The sequence below is a fragment of the Biomphalaria glabrata genome, chromosome 1 (assembly GCF_947242115.1).
Source record: "Biomphalaria glabrata chromosome 1, xgBioGlab47.1, whole genome shotgun sequence".
In the NCBI taxonomy this organism is placed as follows: domain Eukaryota; kingdom Metazoa; phylum Mollusca; class Gastropoda; family Planorbidae; genus Biomphalaria; species Biomphalaria glabrata.
In genome coordinates, this window is record NC_074711.1 from 35,235,158 (window position 1) to 35,257,242 (window position 22,085).

The 22,085-nt window shown below is 34.9% G+C and overlaps 1 protein-coding gene across 2 annotated transcripts; it reads right to left on the bottom strand.

The window, feature by feature from the left end:
* Nucleotides 1-739: 739 nt before the first annotated feature.
* LOC106068542 (peroxisomal carnitine O-octanoyltransferase-like) lies at nt 740-18,061 on the bottom strand. 2 transcript variants are annotated; one of them, XM_013227941.2, is made up of 16 exons: nt 17,736-18,061; nt 14,037-14,160; nt 13,794-13,918; nt 12,735-12,913; nt 11,954-12,081; nt 11,527-11,732; nt 11,322-11,435; nt 10,469-10,570; nt 9,572-9,655; nt 9,286-9,393; nt 5,386-5,516; nt 5,007-5,130; nt 4,765-4,843; nt 4,559-4,652; nt 3,380-3,499; nt 740-3,273 (listed from the first exon to the last, which is right to left on the bottom strand). In XM_013227941.2, the coding sequence occupies exons 1-16, from the start codon at nt 17,910-17,912 to the stop codon at nt 3,135-3,137; spliced, it is 2,034 nt and encodes a 677-aa protein (XP_013083395.2). In that variant the 5' UTR covers nt 17,913-18,061; the 3' UTR covers nt 740-3,134. The 2 variants fall into 2 exon arrangements, with proteins under 2 accessions (XP_013083395.2, XP_055889957.1); XM_056033982.1 differs by having other exon boundaries at nt 14,037-14,162; nt 17,744-18,060.
* Between the last annotated feature and the right edge of the window lie 4,024 nt (nt 18,062-22,085).

The following is a 22,085-nucleotide window of genomic DNA, read 5'->3' on the forward strand; positions in this document are numbered from 1 at the left end:
CAGCTGCCCAAATGGGGTTTGTTTTTCCCCAATAGCTTTACCAGCAGCATTTAGGATTCTATGAAGTCTGATATTAAAACTTAAAATAAAAAAAATATTGCAGATGTGAGCGTGATTTTGTTTTAGGTGACTTTTAGTTGGGTCTATACACCAAGTAGCCTAATTACCAACAAAACATGACAGAATATCAATGGAAACATCTTTGTAAGCGAAACAAATTCAAGATTTTTGTTTCCAATATATCATATTTAAAGCAGAGTTTCTCAAACTTTGGGGTGCAACAACATCGACAATAAGCACTATGGGAAATGAACAGGCTGATAGACTGTCAAAAGCGGCGGGGTCAAGCATGAACCTTTTCTAGTAAACAAAACTCTATTATCTAAGAAACAGAATTTCAGAAGGAAAAAAAAGGCTAAATGACTACGTTTAAAGAACATTCATTAGATAAATTATAATTCTAAATATATTGTAAATATATGCAAAGAGAAACTGGAAACTATAAGTTTCTTATCTTCCTCATTACACCCTCCCCAGCCCCACTGTGAGAGCCGCAGCTCCAAGCCAAACCTCAAGATGATAGACATTTGAGAACTGATTTGAAGTCTCAGATTAGTTTTAATTTATTCATAAATATCTTATAAATTAAATAGGCCTACCATAGAAAATTATAAAGAACAGTAAAATTATGTTCAAATAAAAATGTCTAAATTTTACCAAAGAATAATTACAACTCCAATAATTTTTAATACTAAATTTATTACAAATGGCGGAGCATGCTCATTTAACAACATAATGCTGCAACACCAAAGACAGGGAACAGGTCTACAGATTGGAGCTTTTGGCATTTCTATGATAAACTGTATAGAATAGAATTTGGGAGAATGAACCCATAAATGTTCAGAAACATTTCTTGAGAATCTTTTTAACATTCTTATATATATAACCAAATATTACCTGCAGCCCTTAGTTTGGGTATTACTGGTATAGTGAATTTGTATTCAAGATAAGATGATATTTAAGACCTATCTCTAACATGGCGAATGTTCCCTTTACATTTTTATTTTGCCACGAAAATAAAAATATGAAAATAGGTTTACCCGTTTAGCCACATATCCAATATAAACAATGTGAAAATGGGTTTACCCAAGTTGTGGACAATTTTCGTCTTTAATACAGATAAATTTAGGTATTTTCTTTTATTTGTATGGCCCCCTTGTTGTGGGGGTACATTAAAAATACACTATAGTCTCCACTATCATCTAAGGAACATTTGTGCCCAGTTGTATCAAGATTGGTCAAACGATTTTGATTTCTATGTGAGACATACATGCATACGCCTTACATTAGTTGACAATTTTTTTCAAGACCAACCATGTGAAAATTATTTTTTTAAATCTTTAAATGTATACATCAGTTGTCTGGGATGGAATCATTTCATTCAGAACTTGTATGTTAAATAATAGACACATCTTTCACCTGCACTGAACCCCACTTGTTCCTTTCAAAGAGCTCCTTCAGCTTTTAATGTGGTCAAGTTTTACCCTTTGCATTATCAGTTGCATCAATACAATTTAAACACGGTCTTAAAATTCCTATAATCTGGATGGTAGCATAATTAAGTTTTTAAATGAGTATTTCAAAATTCATTTTAAGATTTGGAGAAAGAATGGAATATTTCTTAAGCGAGTTGAACAATGGTAAGCTCTATTTCATTTCGTTACAGAATGGCTAGTTAGAAACTCATGTATGCAGATGTCAAAAATAAAAATCTTAATCGACCACCAGCAGACAATGGCTATGCTTGCCTCGAATGTGGCAAAATATGCAGGTCACAGCTGGAGCTGCGTAGCCATGGGAAATATTGCATTCATCATGAGACTCGAAGACAAGCTTTATAATATATATATATATAGTGCTTTTTTTGTGATGGTACACACCAGTACACCGGCACCTTTTTGAATGTGGGGAAAAAATTATTACTTTTCTTGTATTTCAACGTTTATTATTAATTTATAAGTAGTTAAAAGTTAGGCAATCCATCACTGAGTACCAGCACTTATTTTTTTTTTTACAAAAAAAAGCACTGTATATATATATATATATATATATATATATATATATATATATATATATATATATATATATATATATAATACGAACTAATTACTTATATAGTTATTGAACTAACAGAAAGAATTAACTAGAATAAATTTATAAGAAATAAATGAAAGTCTGTTGACGTTATTTTCTGAGGAGAAATATATTTTATGCAGTCATTATTGAGCAATAAATATAAACAACAGCAAAACTAAAACAATTTTATTCTATATTTAATTGAAAGATATTTAGCTATTCTATTTTCAAAACGAGTTAATAAAAGAGAGAAATACCAGGATATTGTGATCTGATAGCGCTAATTAGCAATATTTAACAGTATTTCTTTTCATTTACATGGAGAAACAAACATATATATCCAATAAATAAATAACCCTGGCAAAAACACTTTTTATTTAAACTACTGTGGCCTAGGTGAATTACTAAAAGTGTATAAATGTTTTTTTTAAGTGAGTTCGTCATGCCAGGGTTTATGTTAATCCATTAATTAGGCAACACTGTAATTTTTAATTTACTGGATTTGCAAAATAAATCTATTTTACAAATGTAAATATTACAAAATGGTATATAAAAATATTATATAGGACAAATTAAAAACATGGAAGTACATAAAAAAATTATAGTATGTACATGATACAATGGACATACATTACTTTCTTATAGAATTCTTGATTCTATTTAAGTAGAAAAAAAAATATTTATGATAACATAATTGGCAACAACAATAACACAATAAAATTAATTTTACAGTGCACTTAATACTTATAAAATTATATTGTTTTATTTTGCATGTATAATGAAGTAGATTCTGGACTTCTCTAACAAGAAAAAAAAATTGTTCCACTACTTGTATTTTAAACAATTATATAAATTAAAATTTAAAATTAAGTAAAATATATATATAGTAAAAATCTAGAAGATTTGTCAATAACAAATATATTTATATAAATAGATAGATTTATAATCATGAACTTGGGGTCACAGGTTGTTCATCTATCAAGATTAAATATATAGATTTATAATCGTGAACTTGGGGTCATGGGTTGTTCATCTATCAAGACCTTGAGCTTGTCTAGAGCACAACATATTGCTTCGGCAAAATCTGAAGTGTTGGTGTCTTTATCTGCATTCCATGTTGTTACAAAAAATGACAACCTTGTAAAAAGAATCATTGGACATTTTTAGAGGTAATATAAATGTTAATATACAAAAAAATGACTAAGTTGCCTAACATATTTTTATTTTACTCCATGCTGATTACCTGTCATCGTTGATTCTGTAAAATGTCCCAATGCAGTTTTCACACATGGGCAAGACGCCACCAATCACAGTAGAAAACCCAATGCAACTTGTTGATAAGATAAAGTTTCCTCCACCACCACTGTTAAATAAAGGGAAACATGAAAACACAATTATCATGAAACAAAAATGTAAAAAATGTCATTAAATATTGTTGCAACAGGAGTTTTTTGACAAATGAAACATTGCTTTATTTAAATACAACTACTATAGCCTTATTAACTCCACCAGACTGTCCCTTGCTACTAATCTGCCTGTTTGGAAGTCTAGGTGTTGAACTAACACCCTCCCACCCCAAATAAAGTATTTTTATTGCAACAACAACAAAAGATAAAACTTTGTTTTGACTGTAATACCTGGAATAAGAAAGAATAACAGCAGACAGAGAACTATGGTAAAGAGATCAGTTCATGAAAGCTTATATCCCAGCAAGGGTAAAGTAAAGTTCCACTTTTAGGGCAGATGATGTAAAGGTCATCTGTTTCTGTGGCCTACAGTTAATGAGGATGTCATGTGGCCAGCACAACGACCAAAGACCTTTACTTTTCACCAACTAGTGTCAGTTTCCCATTGGAGCTGGGTGGACTCATAAGGGTGATGGGATGTAAGTAGGAATTGAAGAGGACATTTGTTCACATTTAAAACTTGATTTATACATTTGTTGTCACAGGATAAAGAGTAAAAAACAAATGTTGACAAATTGAACATTTTGAGCTAAAGCAAAAGAGGGGAATGAGTGAATGTTTTTGTGAATGATTACCACAAAAAAGGAAGGAGTGAAAGTTAATTGGATTTTAATGTTGAGAGAAAAAGATAATTTTATTTGAAAACTATAAAACTTATATAACAAAAGCCTAAATAACTTGTTATGATATTCTGATATTACTGTGATGAGTATATTACATTACACTCTAATACAACTAAACTGTGGATTTCATTTCATGGGACACTGTGGCATTATGTGAAATAAAGTGGCTGGGTTATTGAGTCTAATGGAACCTACAACTTACAGAATAGAGAGTAATACTTATTTTTCCATAAAAATGTTAACAAAAAATGTATATTAAAAAAAAATGAAAAAAATTCATTATTAAATGTACTATTGGTTTCGAATCTGAACAGGTATCCACTTTAAACTAACCTTTTAGCATATGATGGATCTAGATAAATTTGTGGAACAGGAAGATTTTCCTCTTTTGCTGTGAGCCACAAAGCCAAAAGGTGTCGATCACAACCTTATGGATATCGTCATTTCAAAGATTTCAGTAATCAAAGATACATAGATTTATATTTTATAAATCAAAGAACAGTTTAGGCTATTAAGATTTAAGAACTAAATAACTGTACCTTTAAATTCACAGGCATCACTGAAGTCACTATTATGCTTTTTAAGAGCAACTTTAAATAGTCTGTATCTTTCACTAGTCTGTAAATACAAGAATTGATACAAAAACAAAATTTGACCAAATTTGTTCCTTCAAAAACAAAACTAGACTGTGTGAGACACCAACTAGCTCATACAATGATTGGTAACACTAAATAAAAATATCTCAGAAGTAAAAAAAAACACTAGATAACAGCCCACTTACTGAGACTGAAGGATCTGTCATTGCAATGCACCAATTTTTAGCTTCTTGAGTGGAAGTTCTCATTGTTTCTGTTCTACCATGATAAAACTGTTTGATTGGAGCAGTTTCATATGTAGGAGCCATTCTTGAAAAATAAATATATAAATTAATACAACTGTTTTAGTAAACATAACATGAGAAATGTTACTTTACAAAAACTTAAAACATTGTTGTATATGCAAATGAAAGTAATTTTTGTATTAGCAAATAAATGTTATTTACCTATAGCAGGTTTTTATTTTTATTTTTTTTCAAGTTTTTGATTTTCAGATTTTTTTATCAACTTTACCACCGACTCGTACAAAAAAATTCTTTAAAGAGAATGAAACTATTTTCTTGCCTTCTATAAAGAGTATAGTAAGCTAGCTGCATGGCAAGCTGACATAAAGCATCAGGATGAATACTTTTTTCTTTGCAATAGTTTTTGCCATATTTGCTGTACACCTTTATTTCATTTGTAGCAATGTTTCTCTGAAATCAAACAAACGTAACCCAAATATTTTTGTTATCTATCGTCTTTTAAATATTCTTAATTAGTCTCTGTCTGTGGCATTTTACGTCTCGCGAGACGATCTTTTCCCTTTGCAACTTCTTGTGTGACTAAAGAGGCCAATCCTTGATACACAGCTGCGATCACAGGTTGGGCATATAAAATCACCAGGCGCCATTGCATTTTCACCCTTCTTTCTGCTTCTGTTGTGTATGACATCTGCAATCTGTGACCCTTCCTTTATGCTCTCTCTCCATGTGGATCTGTCCAGTGCCACCTCTTCCCAGTTGCCAGTGTCGATTTTGAAGAGCTTCATGTCGCGTTTGCATACATCCGTATAACGTAAAAGTGGGCGACCAGCGGCTCTCTTGCCTTCAATTAGATCGCCATACAGGATGTCCTGTGGAAGTCGACCTACTGGCATTCTACGAACGTGGCCAAGCCAGCCAAGGCGTCTGCTGCTGATAACAGAGCGGATGTCCTGGCATCCTGCTCTATGTAGCACTTCCTCATTTGTTATCTTATCTTGCCACCTTATTTTAAAGATCCGCCTTAGGCATCGGAGGTGGAAGACATTCAGCTTTTTTTCCTGCCATGAGTAGGTTGACCATGTTTCACTTCCGTACAGCAAGGTGCTCAACACACAGGTCCGGTAGACTAGGGCTTTAGTACTGCTAGTCAGCAATATGTTGTCCCAGACTCTTTTCTGCAACCGTGACATGGTGGCCATTGCCTTGGCTATCCTGTAGTTTATGTCTTTATCCAGTAGAGTGTTGTTGGATATGATGGAGCCAAGGTAGCAAAAGTGATCAACAATTTCTAGTGGTTGGCCATTAATGCTTACTTGAGGTGCAGTGTTTGTGTTTTGGACAAGTATCTTAGTCTTGCTTTGACTGATGTTTAAGCCGAACTTCTGGCAAGCAGCAGATAGTTTGTCAACCATGGACTGTAGCTGAATATCAGAATCAGCCACAATAGCTGCATCATCAGCATACAGGAGTTCCCTGACGAGTAGCTTCCTAACCTTGGTTTTTGCCCGCAGCCTTGATACATTAAATAGTTTTCCAGAGGATCTTGTATGGAGAAACACACCTTCGTTTATGTCGCTGTACGCGTAATGCAGTAGACAGGAGAAGAATATGCCAAACAGAGTAGGTGCGAGCACACATCCCTGCTTGACACCACTGCAAACCTCAAAAGGTGCTGATTGGGCTCCATTGAATTTGACAGTACATTTAGTTTCCTCGTGAAAACATTCAATTAACTTCAGTAGTTTGGGAGGGCAACCTATTTTCCTCAGGAGTTTGAAAAGGCCACTTCTGCTGACCATGTCAAAAGCTTTAGTCAGATCGACAAAAACAATGTAAAGGGGTCTGTCTCTCTCTCTAAATTTCTCCTGCAGTAGTCGTAGAGAAGATATCATGTCTATAGTGGACCTACCACTCCTGAATCCACACTGAGACTCTGGGTAGACTCTAGAAGCTATCACTTGCAGCCTGGATAGTGCCACTCTAGCAAAGATCTTGCCCACTATACTGAGGAGAGAGATACCCCTATAGTTGTTGCAATCACTCCGATCCCCTTTGTTCTTGTATATTGTGACTATAGTTGCGTCACGCATGTCCTGTGGGACATGACCTGTTTCCCAACAGCGGCAGAGGAGAATATAGAGTTCAGGGAGCAGGAGTGATTCGTTGACTTTCACTACTTCCACTGGGATACCATCACTCCCAGGAGATTTTCTATTTTTTAAGCAGCTAATTGCTTTTTTGAGGTCACTAAGGCTCGGAAGCTCATCTAGGCATTCCAGTACTGGAAGATCTGGTAGAGAAGCCAGGGCGACATCGTCTACTGTATTCTGTGTGGCATAGACTTCGAGGTAGTGTTCTGTCCATCGTTCTAGCTGCTTGGTTTGATCTGTAATTTTTTCTCCTGATTTGGATAGAAGGGGGGCAGGCTTAGACACTGCTGGACCCAGGGCCGCTCTAATGACATCAAATAGAGCTTTGCTATTTCCTGAGTGGAGACTGTCTTGGATTCTGTTGCAGGTATCCCTCCAAAAGTTGTTAGCACATTTTCTAGCCATTTGTTTTGCCTCTTTATTAGCACTTTTGAAGGCCTCCAGAGATTTTGGATTAGGCTTTGTCTTGTGAGCGAGGTGTGCAGATCGTTTTTTCTCGATGCAAGGTTCCATATGTGCTAGATTCGCCTCAAACCAGTCTACATTTTTGTGTTTTTGAGGCCCAAAGGCGGTGATTGCCGAACTGTAGATTACGTCTCTTAATTTCTCCCATCTGATCGAGATGTCTTCTTCATCACTTAACGAGGGGATTGAACTGTTCAGGAGCTCGCCAAAGAATGCACACTTCTCTGGGTCACCTACATGGTTGACGTTAATTCGCCTAGTTCTGGGTTGAGTGGAAGTGTAAGCCTTCTTGAGAAGTAGTTTGATTTTGCTTAGCACTAGTGAATGGTCTGAGTTGCAGTCCGCACTATGGTATGAACGGGTGTGGATGACACTTTTCAGATCCATCCTTCGGGTGATGCAAAGGTCAAGCTGGTGCCACCTTTTTAATCTTTAATCTTAATTAGTATAAAATCAATATTAATATGAGATGAGCTCACTTATGTTAGAGTAACTGTTTTGTGCTGTTGTTTTTTGTTTCCTTCCAAGCTATAACACTATTTAGGCTGCAGTCCTTTAAAAATGTTTTCAACAAACCACAATGGAATTAAGTACAATATTTAGTTTCAACAGACCTTCAAGTTCCTATTCTACTGGCACAATCTTTAATCCTCCCTGTTCTATATAAATAGAGCATACTTTGGAATCCATATAATTCAAATTCACATAAATCAAAATTTGCATAATTCAAATTCATTTTACTCTATGATTTTTTTTTCACATTTGGATGATTCGTAGTAAATTATGCCCAGTTTGTGATAACTAGAATTTAAAAATTCCAAAAGTTTCAGTTTGCTGCATGCCACTCTCCCGGTTTCCTGTAGCATTCACCAATCTTAAACAAGCTGGTTTCAATCAATTTCCAGCTTTGCATAGTGTGTGTGCATGGCATACCGTATGCTACATTATATTTTGGTATTAAGTGGGTGTGCCTAATGAGGGGAAAAGACTGGCAGACAGACACTTCTCCCTTCCTCCATCTCTCTCCCCCCTCATCTCATGCAAACAGCAGACACAAACACTGTTTTTTGTCTTCATTGTATGTAGACTCAGGCCTACACCCACTTTTTGACTAAATATAGTATCTTGTGTTGTAAACATTGAACTGAATCAGACCACTGCCAACACTTTTTTTTTACTACAAGACAGTGCAGTGGCTAAAATTTTGATAATGATATTTTCAAAATTCTAAACAGAACAAACATACAGAAAGCATGTCAAGTTATTACACTTCTAATCCATTAATGGGAAAAAAAATCTTAATATGAAATAGCCTCACATTTGAGGACTTCACTAAGGCAGTAACTTTTTAGGCTATCCATATTATTCACTTTTCCCTTGTTGATGGTAATTATAACTCCTCTAATTCTAAGTTAATCTATATAGATGCTCCTTCCCACTTCAAATAAAGAGCATTACAGAGGACACATTTGACATTAACCTTGAATGTCCATAGGAGCAAAATTTAAACCATAAATTAATATTTACCTGAAATATTAACATGCAATGCAAAGAGTTGATGATAAAAGACAAAACAAGAAATGATTGTTTTATGTAATTCTTACCAATACAGAATAATTCTGTTTAGCTGTTTCAATGTCTGCTTTCAAACTGTCATCAATAACAAACTGAAGTAATTCAGGTTCTTCTAATTTTCTTAACTGCTGGTTTCCCTAACAACAAGAAAAAAATGACAGCAATATATTGAAAAAGTTAAATATTAATAAATATCTTGTTATTCAGTGTTTTAAATAGTATGTAATGTCTCTAGCAAAATAAAATCTAAACACTATTATTGATGCACGTGCTTGATACTGTATGCTAATTAAGATACAATAGCAAATTAATTACCTGCCACTGTCCACCACATTCACGAAGCTTAAGGTGAACATAACTTGTGACATAGGTCATCATAATACCCTCGGCAGGTGTATGCTAAAGTAATACATGAAAATACTTAACAATACTAAAAACAGTTTCATTAAGTAATTTATGGGTAAGTAGTTTAAGATATCAGTAGGTATGGCCTTAAAAGCTAAAAATATTTTAAATATAAAATATTAAACAAAACTCTCTTTACCACAATCCACAGGATATGAAAAACTTAATAAGACAAAGCTCTATCAGTGGATTAGTTCTTAACCAAAAAAAAAAAAAAAAAAAGTTGACAAAAAAGGCAATAAATTCCCAATTTAAAAAAAGGCAGGTAGTGAAACATAGGTAGCAAAAATGATGGACTAGATGCAAATCATAGTGTAAAGGATTGAATTTTGAGTAGATTGAAAAACAATTTATACAATGTATGGTTTGGAAGAAAAGATGTGTATACCATATAGGGTAGAAGGTTATTTCCTTTTCAATATTTCAAGTTTAGCTGTATTTTGACATAAAAGAAAAAAAATTTAGATTCTAAGCTAGTTTATTGAGAAATTTTAAACAGGGAATGGAAAAAAACAACAACACTAAATACAAATCTGATAAGCAGGCATGCAAAGGAAGAAAAAAAAATATTAAAAGTGTGTGTGTGTGAACGGTCAGTTTTTATTAATCTCAATTTCTATCTTTTTCTCAAATCTACAAAAGTATATAACAATGGATGACTATCAAGTGCTAATTAAAATTCTTAAAAACAAAAATCAACAAGCATTTATCTATATATTTGAATAAAAAGTATTTTCTAAAGTAATAGTTCCTTTATACACCATACTGATTGAAGAAAGACACAAAGAAAACTATATGTTTACTTACATCTGCATTTGAAACAAACAGCCCATTTTCATAAACACCACAGGATAAAGATTTATCTAGCCATCTATTTTCTCCATGACCAAGGATGGCTCTATTTGCAAGCTGAAAATAATGTACAAAATTTATTTTCACAAATTAAAAAAAAAATGTATATTCTTGATTTGTATATGCATCCAGTTGTGATGATTATGCAACTCGATGTGGGTGAAGGCTTGAGAAACTCAAATCATCTTTTCCAAAAGCCTTGGATGAAACCCCTGCAGTTGGGCACTATGCACATATGTCACCATATAGGTCAAGAGTATATGATTGCCCAGACTTGTCAAAATGGAATTTAGCAAGTCTTGGATAGTCCAAAAGAATATGAGACATAGTCTCCTCTTATCCCCTGCAATGCTGAGAGACTTTTAAAATGTGCATAACTTGGATATAATGAACAATTAATTTAAACAGAGAGACAAATAGTGGAGAAAAACATTTTGACTTAAATGATTATATATATATATTGATGACCTGCTAACTATCGTAAAAAAACGCAAGCTAAAAATCTATGGCCATTTCACAAGATCTTGGGGGCTCGCTAAGACCTTCTTTCAGGGAACAGTACCAGGAAAATGAAGAAATGCAGACAGAGAAAGCGATGTGAGGACAACATAAAAGAATGGACGGGCATGCCATTGAATGATGTTCTAACTAAGGCTAAGGACAGAGAGGAATGGAGAAGGATGATCGCCAAATCTTGTGTGGTGCCCTAATGGTCCAGCAGACAAAGGGATAGATAAAGGTAAATATATATATATATTTATATTAAATATTTATATATTAAGATATTGTGTGTGTGTTTACTACATACATCAGACACATCCCCTGCATCGCCATCTTCTAACCAGAAAGCTATTATAGAGGTTTGAATCTTTGTCAGGTTAACATAGTTCTGGGGGTGGAGTGCAACAAGTCTGTTTCTTGCCTGGAAATAAATGTTTAAAATAATCATTATCCACTTAAGAACTTAAAGGATAAATTTAGCAACAGACAGACATATCAACAAACAAACACACCTTGGCCCATTTGGTTCTTTCTTCAGCAGTCAAATAAGTTAACCCTTGTCCTAAGCCTAAAAGCTTACTACGAGTTCGAACTTGTTGAAGTAAAAATTGTATCTCCGGTACTGTTAGTATCTCACCCTTGTCATCAAAAGGGGTAATACTAAAAATGTGCCCATTGGATATAACAATGACATTTGTGGGGCAAAATCCTTCTGATTCTGCAAAAAAAAAAAATGTAGATAAAAAACTATTGAATAATAACATACCGGTAATAGTAAACATACTTAAATAAAAACTTTAAATTTTAAGCCATTTTTTTTTATTTGAAACCATCATTGCAATATCAACAGCATCTAGTTCCAAAACACTAAATGACTTTATATACTAAACAACATACAGTTTTAGAACACTAAGTGATTTTATATACCACACAACATACCAGTTTTAAAATACTGAATGAGTTTATCCTTCTGAACTCCAGGAACAGCACAAGTATTAAAGATTCTCTTAAACTGGTACATACATAGTGGCCGGCCTTTACTATCTTTCATTGGTTTGTGTTTTTCTCTATTAAAATGTTTAAAAAGTTGTACAAAAGAATATTATTGTTAGTTACATACACAATGTGATAACTGTATTTGTATTACGAAGAAGAGACAGTTTCAACTGTTAATAAGGAAATGATCAACACCAAGTTCCTAGCAAAGTTCAGATCAACAGGTGGAAAGATCTCTTTAACTGAAAGCCACCCCAAGAAGTTGATTACTTCACGGAACAATCCCAAACAACCATTTCACAAGTACAACAACAGTTGATTTTTCATGAAGTATTAAGCTCAAGTCAAACAAGTGCAATGCTATAGAAATAATATAGTAGAAACTAGACAATAAAAACTGAATATCTAAGACAAAAAACAAATTACACTGCTCCAAGAAACACTGACTTTCTACAAGCTAAACACCCTCTCTAGAAACAAAACAATCTAATCACAATAAAAAATAAAATTCCTTCTATTGTAAAAACCTAGCTTCTGACAAGCATTGGTGGAAATTATAAAATTAGTTTAAAATGTAAATAAGAATATAAAATTGCATTTGAAACAAAGTTACTAACATGCTGGTATATGAATAATTAAAAGAATAAACATCATTTGTCGAACTCAAAGAGATATTAAAATACAAAATTTGAACCAATGTTTTCAAAAGTAATGCTACACATACTTGCGTGTAAATTCCCAATATTTTAGAATATAATACATGCACATGGCAGCTCTTGGGATCTGTGAACCAGCTACAGGAGGCCAGACATCCTCAGAATATGGAGCTGGACCACCCATGTTCATCAGAGGTCTTGGAAGTCTTAATTCTAAATATGCTGCATCTTCCCACCATTCCTCAAGCTATGTCATTATAAAGAAACAAGTTTCCACAATATGGATATAAAAACATTTCAAAACATTTATTTTTAATGCTAAAAAAATATGACACAATTTTTCCTCATTCAAGTAATTAGAATAATAGAATTGCTGCCTAGACCAGGATATGCGATTCAATCTAACATGGCCCACCCACTATCAACTCAGCAGGAAGTAAGGATAGGTAGTAAAATTATTTATTTCTTAACACCACTTAGAAAAAAAAATCCTTATATATTTAATATCATAAAAGAATAGAATATAGATTACCGGTAGTGAGGAAAATAATGTGTCGTCTTCATTATATACAAAAAATCTATAATGTAATATAAATGTAATTGGTTTCATCTAAATCTGTGTTTGCAAAAAATATTTTTCAACTCGATTCTTCATTAGCAATAGTAAAACAGAATAGCAAATGTGGCAATGTGATCTGGACAGAACAGTGATTATACAGAGAAAAAAAAATGTAAGGGCTTTTGCTTTTGTACACACCACGTCTTCCATGCACTTGTAGCATGCTCTTTGCACTCTGAACCAATCTCTTTTGTGGACATGTGGAAGGGAGAGGGTATCTGGGAGATCTGCTACCATTAGAAAGTTCCTTGACATCATCAGGATTCTAGCTCAAGCCCACTCAGCCACACAATGCACAAGTAGATACCCCTCAAGACATAATACACTTTCTAGTAAAAATGTAAGGCCATTAGATATAGTTGTCAACCCTGAATGACGTTTAGGCCAATACTTTTGAATTTATTTTTAGCTAAAATGAAATCTGATAGTGGTATAGTAATAGTAAAAATAAAATTAAAATGCTACATAAAATAGCAGACTAAAAGAAATTAAGAGAAAAAAAATTTACCCAATTTCTTTTATTGGCTGCTTTGGCTCTGAATTTTTCATGTAAATATTTGCCTTCACCATTAGCAAACTGAGAAACAATCAATTCTGTCTTCTTGTATTCTTCTTCTGTTACTAACACTTTTACTTTAAAGGTATTAACAAAAAAAAGTTTAAGATTTTAAAAATGTGTTGGAAAATTCATAAAAGTAAATTTAATTTGAAGAAAAGCACAATTTCAATCAAATGACATATCTGATACTACCTGAAGCTAAGTATTTCTTCAATGTGTTGGATAGGTCTGGAACGGGCAAAGTTAAAAGATCTTTATCATATTGAAAAGTTGATTCAGTTTTTGACAATATAACATCTTCAACAGTTTTAGACATCTGGTAAAAAAAAAGTTAAAAAATATTTGAACATAATATTTTGTCTGTCTGACATTACCCAAAATTTCATTAAAGTAGCCCAGTGTAGCATGTAGTATAGGGGCCTATCATAGACAAATATCAACAGATAAAAACTCTAGGATGTCTATTGGTCAATATAAAGCTTTTTCTAATAGGTATAAATCTAGATCTAAGTAAATCTACATTATACATACATATTTAATATATCTTCATTTAAAATGGAGCACTTGAAGACTATTTTTAATGAAAGAAAAATTGTGAATTATAGAAACCAATTATGGTAAAACAAAGACTCTAGACTAAATGAGTAGCTCTAGATAAAGATGGATCTTAATAAGAACGTTTTGAAACTGGCCATACACACAGTAGTTATGCTCTTTTGAAACAGAGAAGACTATGTTGGCTCAGACATGTCACGACATGCCAGATGGAAGAATTCCTTTGGACTTCCTCAATGCTGAGATTATTGAGGGAGTAAGACCCAAGGTATTCCCGAGGCTAACCTACAGAGATGTCTGCAAGCAAAATCATAAAAAAAGCATGCGGTAGGAAATCATGCAAGATTGGACAACATGGAGACAGACTGTGCATGCTGGTATAAATCTTGCCAAGAGCAAAATGAATGAACCAGTAATAGCCAAGAGAAAGAAAGCTGCCCTATTAAATAGCCTTAAATTTAAAACAGGAGTTACAACAAGAACGATCATGAACTATATATGGCAAACTTTGCTTCTCTACTATCAGCTATATTATATATAGATTCTATATTCCTATATTCAATATATAGAATATATAATAATAATATTTAAAAACTAGATCATTGCTTCCAAAACTTTTTCTCTGGAACACTTTGCACATTCTGAGTATTTTAGTTTATTTTTTAGAGAGATTAATTCCCATGGTGTAGACACTGTAGATCAGTGATTCCCAAAGTGGTCTATATATAGACTTCCAGGGGGTCTACGGAAGTGAAAAAATAAATTGGGGGTCTATGACCTGTAAATGGGGGTCTATGATAGTGGATCTCATTTAAGCATGTTGAGACTTTAAATTTCATTTCCCATTAATGATTTGTGCCTTAGCTAATCATTTGAATTGTAACTATGGTAGTCGAATGATTTTATTTTGAAATTTTAACATCTTTTTTTTAAAAAGCTTAATTTTGTCTATATGAAAGTAATATTGTACATGGCCTAGTCTAAAAAGGACAGTAGAAAGTCCAGTGTTGGTTATTAGAAATTTGGCTTCATTTCGTCCTTGTGAAACAAGCAAATACATTTGTGCTTTTTATGCAATAAAGTTTAAAGTTATGTCACTTGCTATGAAACCATTGAATCTGGAACATCATTTGTTTTGTTTTACATGTTTCGGATGTTCCATCAGAGTTGAAGATAATTACTTCCTAGTCCAAACCTCCCGCAGGACGACGGGGGATGGGAGCGGGCATGGTTTGAACCCTGGACCATCGATAAATCTGAACGACAGTCCAGCGCGCAAACCTCACGACCAGGTAGCCATTTGAGACAACGCCAACATGATAAAATAGATTCAGATTTGAAATACTTTTGGATCACTTCAAGTTCAGAATAGACCCAGAGTAGAAAAAAAGTTTGATTAAACATCACAAAAGAGAAGAGGTTTGTGGGCATTTTAAAATATTTTACTTTTTCAAACTCTAGAAAACTGCACACTTTGCCAGCCATTGAGGAGGTTTTACAACCTGTTTTACACAATCCTATATCTGATATCAGGAAAAATATTCCTTTAAGCAACAATACAGTTCAAAGGTGTAATGGTAAGATAAGTTCGGACACTGAAAGGTTCTTATGTAATTACTTGCAAATGACTTACTTCTAAAAAAAATAAAGCTGGACTAGTTAGCCTTGCCCGATTTTATAGTGTTATTACTATCAAATTTTTCGTTTTTTTTAATGAATCAAAAAATCAAAAAGAACTACTTTTTGATCAATGGCTCCTTCACACTGAAGTTTGATAGTTGTCGAAAGGCTTAAATAGTGTGACAATATTTTGTCTGAATCCTTGGGTGTAATGCACAAATTGTCAGACAAATTTCCATATGGACAATAAAGATTATTTTTATTATTATAAAAGAGCGAGTATTCATTCTCTGGCGAAGCCAGGGTCGAGTTTCGTTAAAGGGAAACAAAATTCATCGTAGTCCCTTTATCAGTTTCCACCGAGGAATTTTCTGGTGATGTTGCAGGTCTGCAGAAGTACCGCCCTCTGACAGGCAACGAGAATGTTCCTAGGAATGCCAAGGGCCTTGAAGGTATCTGTGAGGTAAGTTGTTATTATTCCCTCGGTTGATATGACAATGGGGCATATTGTTATTTTAGATAATTTCCATAAACGCTTAACCTCCAAGCCAAGGTTCCCATATTTTCATTGTTTTTCCAGCTCAGTTTTTTTTAATTATGAGATAGTGGTACGGCGATGTCAATAATGGTAGCGGCCTTTCTTTTTTATCGATGAGCAGCAAATCAGGGCGATTAAAATCTACCGTTTTGTCAGTCAAAATAGGCCTATACCAGTACAGTAGATGATCCGTAGACTCGAGAACCTCTTGTGGTGAGTATTTGTAATATGGAGGAGTATCCTTACCGATCAAATTGTGTGTCAAAGCCAAGTGCTGGTGTATTAGCTTTGCAACTTGGTTATGGCGACCTAGGTAGGCAGATTCCGATAGGGCGGAACATCCCGCCATTATGTGTTCAATTGACTCACCCACATTTCCACATTTTCAGCATTTGTCAACAATATTGAGTTTTAGGATATGTTTCTCGTATTATTATTTTTATTATTATTTGCTGCGACAAGGTGATAACCTAAGTTTTGTCAAAGCGAAGTTAAAATATCAGTGTTTCTTGTGAGGATTAAATGAATGTAGCATGCATTGGACAGGATGAATAATGTTATTTTCCAAATTTAACTTAGTCAAACATTATCTAATCGAGAAGATATAATGTTAAACCTTAATATAAGCTCAATATGGACATTTTCTTATCAAACTTTTCAACCAATATAGGGCTTTTTTTTTTGATAAGTCAATTCATACAATGCATATAATTTTTTTTTACTTCATTTTAATTTGAATATCATCAATGGATATATATATTTATATGGCCTAGAATCTGTAAGAAAAACAAATTTGAAGTTAATGAATTTCCAAAAAAATTCAGGGGGTCTACCGAAAACTGGAAAACATGGCAAGGGGTCTACGAGACAAAAAAGTTTGGGAACCACTGCTGTAGATATATACTATAATAAAGTATAATAGTATAGGTCTAGTTCCAGTGGTTTGTAGAACACTTATTCAAAGTTATTCAGCGCCCATGAACACTAAAATTCTGCGAACACAGTTTGAGAAACACTGTCACTGATCATGATGATTTGATCTAGAATAGATTATAATTAGATATAGATATAGAATAATGATATAGCCTAATATTATTAATATAGGCCTCTAAGAGATATAAATATATCTAATTGTGAGTCATTCACTCAACTATCGGATGAACTGTTACTGTTCTCACCTTATTAATATTATTGTTACTGTCAGTCTCACTCTCGGTGTTACTGTGTGTGTTAGTGTTAGGCTTGTTCAACTTGTTACCAGTTAATTCTGCTGTCAACGTTGTCTTAGTAAAGCTAATGCGTCTAATATAGCTAAAATGCAATCTAGAGCTTGAGCTAGTAAAATATTTAAACATCGAAATCGCTCGTTTAGACCTCTGCTTAGCTCTAGTCTAGACCTAGATTAGATAAGTTTATAAGAGATCTAAAATAATCCAAACTACGAGTCTATTGCTCAAAGTCCAACAGAATATTTAGTCTATCCACTAAGTCTACACTACAGCAGTTTAAAAAAAAAGGGGGGAACAAATCTAGCCTTGGACAATATTTGAACTAGATTACTAGATCTATATTTAGGCTACTTACTAAATTCTTCGGGTGTATAACCTATACTAAACTATAGTGACAGTATAGTCAACAGGGGCGAACTGGGTGTCAAAACCGGCGGGGGCATTTCTATAGAATCCCACGAATTATATGCCACATGATGGGCATCCAATTATACCTGTCCTCAAGAGCATTGTTTAAAGTTCAATAATGTATCGAAATAAGTAGTTATAGCTATATTAATAATTTATTAGATGACTTTGATACTATCTGATCAGCGCTATTACTAGACTCTTTAACACTTGCAATGGGAATCTCTTAGTGTGAACAAATTCCTGCTACCATATGCATAAACAAAATAGATCTAGGCCTACATGTACGTGAAGATCCCCCATCCCTGCCTCATAGTGGCGCCCGGGTGGAAACGATCGTAGGAGGAAACGATTAGGCTAAAGAGTAGCAAAACAAGACTCCCTTGAAGTTGCCTATAAGAGGGTGCGAGAGCATCCTCATTGCACTGTGCGAAGTTGTAAAAAAGCTCCCACAACCTTGTCACAATCCGCAGGCGCCGTTCCTCAAGGGGCCGTTAGCCTAAATGGCTTGTCCTGCACGGTTAGCCTGATTAAAAAAATACGCGGCCTCTGGCCGCAAGTCTCATTCAGGCCGGTGAGAGGGAGCTCTTGTTCACTTTTGCTGGCCTAGAGTTCCAAGAGCCGAAGACTCAACTCTACCAGACAGTTTCACTCCTCGACATTTTCTCAGGCATATGGACTTCAATTTACAGATACAACTCTGCTTCATTCTCCATTATTTAACTGCCCATCTCTAAAGATACGGAGTCGCGGTGGCTGAGTGGTTGAACGCTTGGCTTCCAAACCTGGGGTCTTGGGTTTGAATCTCGATGAAGACTGGAATTTTAGGGCTCCCCTGAGTCCACCCAGCTCTAACGGATACCCGACTTTAATTGGGTAAAGTAAAGGCGGTGTTGGTCGTTGTGCTGGCCATATGATAACGTCAGCTACCTTGTAAAACGCAAGGCCTGAAAGGGGAACCTTACTCACAAGGTTATCATGGGCGCCCGCAGGATTTTTTGCAGAGGGGTGCAAGCTGACACCCATGGCTCAAAATCGTATCCTCAAACTTTCTTGTTATATTCGGGCCCTTATACCTAATCGATATTAAATGCAAAATAATTCTTTTTTCATTAAATAAAAAAAAAAAAGAAAGAAACTAAACACGTGAAAAAAGTATTTACTGTACAACATTGTTAACTTTATCCGTGAGGCCCGTGCTTGCCTATGTTCGATCAAACAAAAACTGCCAATGTTGACTGTGGCTGCCGAAGCTGTCAATAACTTTACTTATGAATTGCTTTTCGTCGCGATGGACAAGCTGGCGATGAACTCTTATCGCGCAGTTCTGATATTCTACTTTGCATTGCAGCTTTCGCATCGTTTTAGGTTGAAGACAAAAAACAAATTGAACTGACCATTATTATTGCTCGAAAAGCGAGACATAATGAAGAAACTTAAGAATTTAGATATGTAATGTAAAGCCGTGTTCTGTAATAACTCCCAATATCCAAAGATGTGGTTTGTTCTAATTGTGTCTGTCGACTGCGAATTCTCGTCAGCAACAACTCAATATCCGGTATCAGTTTTTTCTGCCTGCAGTCTCTCCTTCCTCAAGATGACACCTCTGACGTGTTCCTCAGGATGGTCAATTTGGTTTTTGATTATGTCATAAATATAACTGCTGATGTGCTGTTGAGTGGCCACTATGTTAAGTTGGAAAGACTGCAACACCATGGAAACTGGTTCAAGAACAGATGAATAATTGACGACAATGAAAAGACAAAGTAACACAAGAGGAGGAGACTTTTACTACAAATGTGCAGTTTTTCTGGTTTCACTTGCAGTCGTTATTTTAAGATCCTTCAAAAAGGCAAAAATTTCTATGTTGAGACTTAAAGATCGAATGGATTAGTATTTTTCATTTTTTTTTGTGTCTCACACTAAAGAGGTAAATATAGCAACAACGCTATTGCTAGGGACAGTTACGGAAAAAAAGAATGCTAGCCATCTCGGGGCAGCCTTGGCCGAGTAGTTTGTCCATGTCTAGACTGTACAATGACGTTAGACACATGCTGCGCGTCTCTCTGAAATACAAGGAATTAAACCAATGAAGTCGAATACAATCGCAATCAACAAACCGAACACTCAAAGACATCCGTTCCGTGCCTGATATATCTGCAGTTTCATCACTAAAATACCCAACTAATGCAGTTAAGTCATGATGCTGCAGCTCCTATTTTTTGGGTTCTTGCTGCTGCCAATGCTCCGTTGGTCCAAATCAACGTTTTGACTCGAATGATGTCATGTGAAGAGCTTTATGTCGCGTTTGCATAATTAGCAGTGGACGAATGTTAAATCACCATACAGAATGTCTTGTCGACCTTGTGGCATTCATATAGCTATGTGTAAATATAAACAAATCGTCACGACTAACATGCTATAGAACATAGCAAAGAATTGCAAGCTTAGAATAAATTGTACTTGGCATGACATGAACTACAGATTTGCCTATTCTAGTTACAATAATAGCATATCTATACAACTGTACTTCAGTGGAAGCACCACTTGTTAAGATACTACACTTTATAATATTCCAATGATAGGCCTTTAGATTTAGACTTAGAAGACGATGCGCAAAATGTTTCTGAACATTAATTTATTAAACTCTTGAATCAATAATGCATGGGCACCCGCAGAGGGGTACTTGGTGGTGCACTTGCACCCCCTCCCCCTGATTCTGACTAAATCTACATCTACGTAATAAAAAAAAAAGAAAGATCTGAAAGATGTAGGCCTATTCCAGTATGGTTGACCATCCATTCCATACGCCTAGGTTAATCTACTTATTTCTACTGCTACATTAACCAGTAGAAGCACTACTTGTTCGGTTGCTATTTAGAAGTTAATTTGATTTGATGGTGAGAAAAAATGGCTAGAATTTGGCTACTCAGAATCCAGGGGGGTGGAAGTGCACCCCCTTGCGGGCGCCCGTGAGGGTCATATACTACTTTCTCAATAACTTGGAAATCTTGTTTGACTGTCTGCATCTTAGAGCTGATGTGACAAGTCAAAAACTCGCTGTCAGAGTCACTCAAATTTATCACAGCATTAATTATTATTTTTCATTATTTATTTATTTTATTTTAATTATTTCTCCATCCTACCCCTAAATTATCCACCCGCACCACCTTTTCCGCTCCAGGCTAGACTTAGTTGACCACATTGGAGATAGCTAGGCCACGTCTTTCAATTTATCTTCCCTTGACCGGGGCAAAGATACACACAGACTCTTTGATCTTATCGGCAGGATGTCTGACAGCCGCAGTGGACACCACCTTGTGTGGAATGCAAGTCACTCCTCCCCCCCCCCCTTTCACCTACGTCTCTCTTTGATCTAGGAGACCACGAGGACAAACACGCCCATTGACCAATGTGCGACTCCCATCTCAAGTCTAAGTCACACACGTGTGAGATAATCCTTAGCCTAGGACATTTCCTGTTTCCGCCCACATTCTCCAGGCCTGTATATAAGGTAAATTAAATCAAGTCAGACTCTCTCTCCTTTCTCATTATATCTGAGCAATCGAGTCTGGACTACTTCATTTATTCTCACTCCTAGAGGAATACCTGGTGGTAAGCCGAACTTAATCACAAGTTCCATCTTAGTTACTTTGTGCATATTTCTCACTGGAGACTACTATGTGTATTTTATTATTTCATTTATATTTAATTAGTGCATTGTGTATTTCTCACTGGCGTAAGTAGAAGACATAAACATGTCCTATGTATTTATTTATGTATTGCATTAATCTATTAATGCTATGTTGCTCAATTGATCGTTGATGCAACCATGTATATATTTGTACATCATACTCTATTTCCTTTATCTCGGTTGGCCGCCTTGATAAT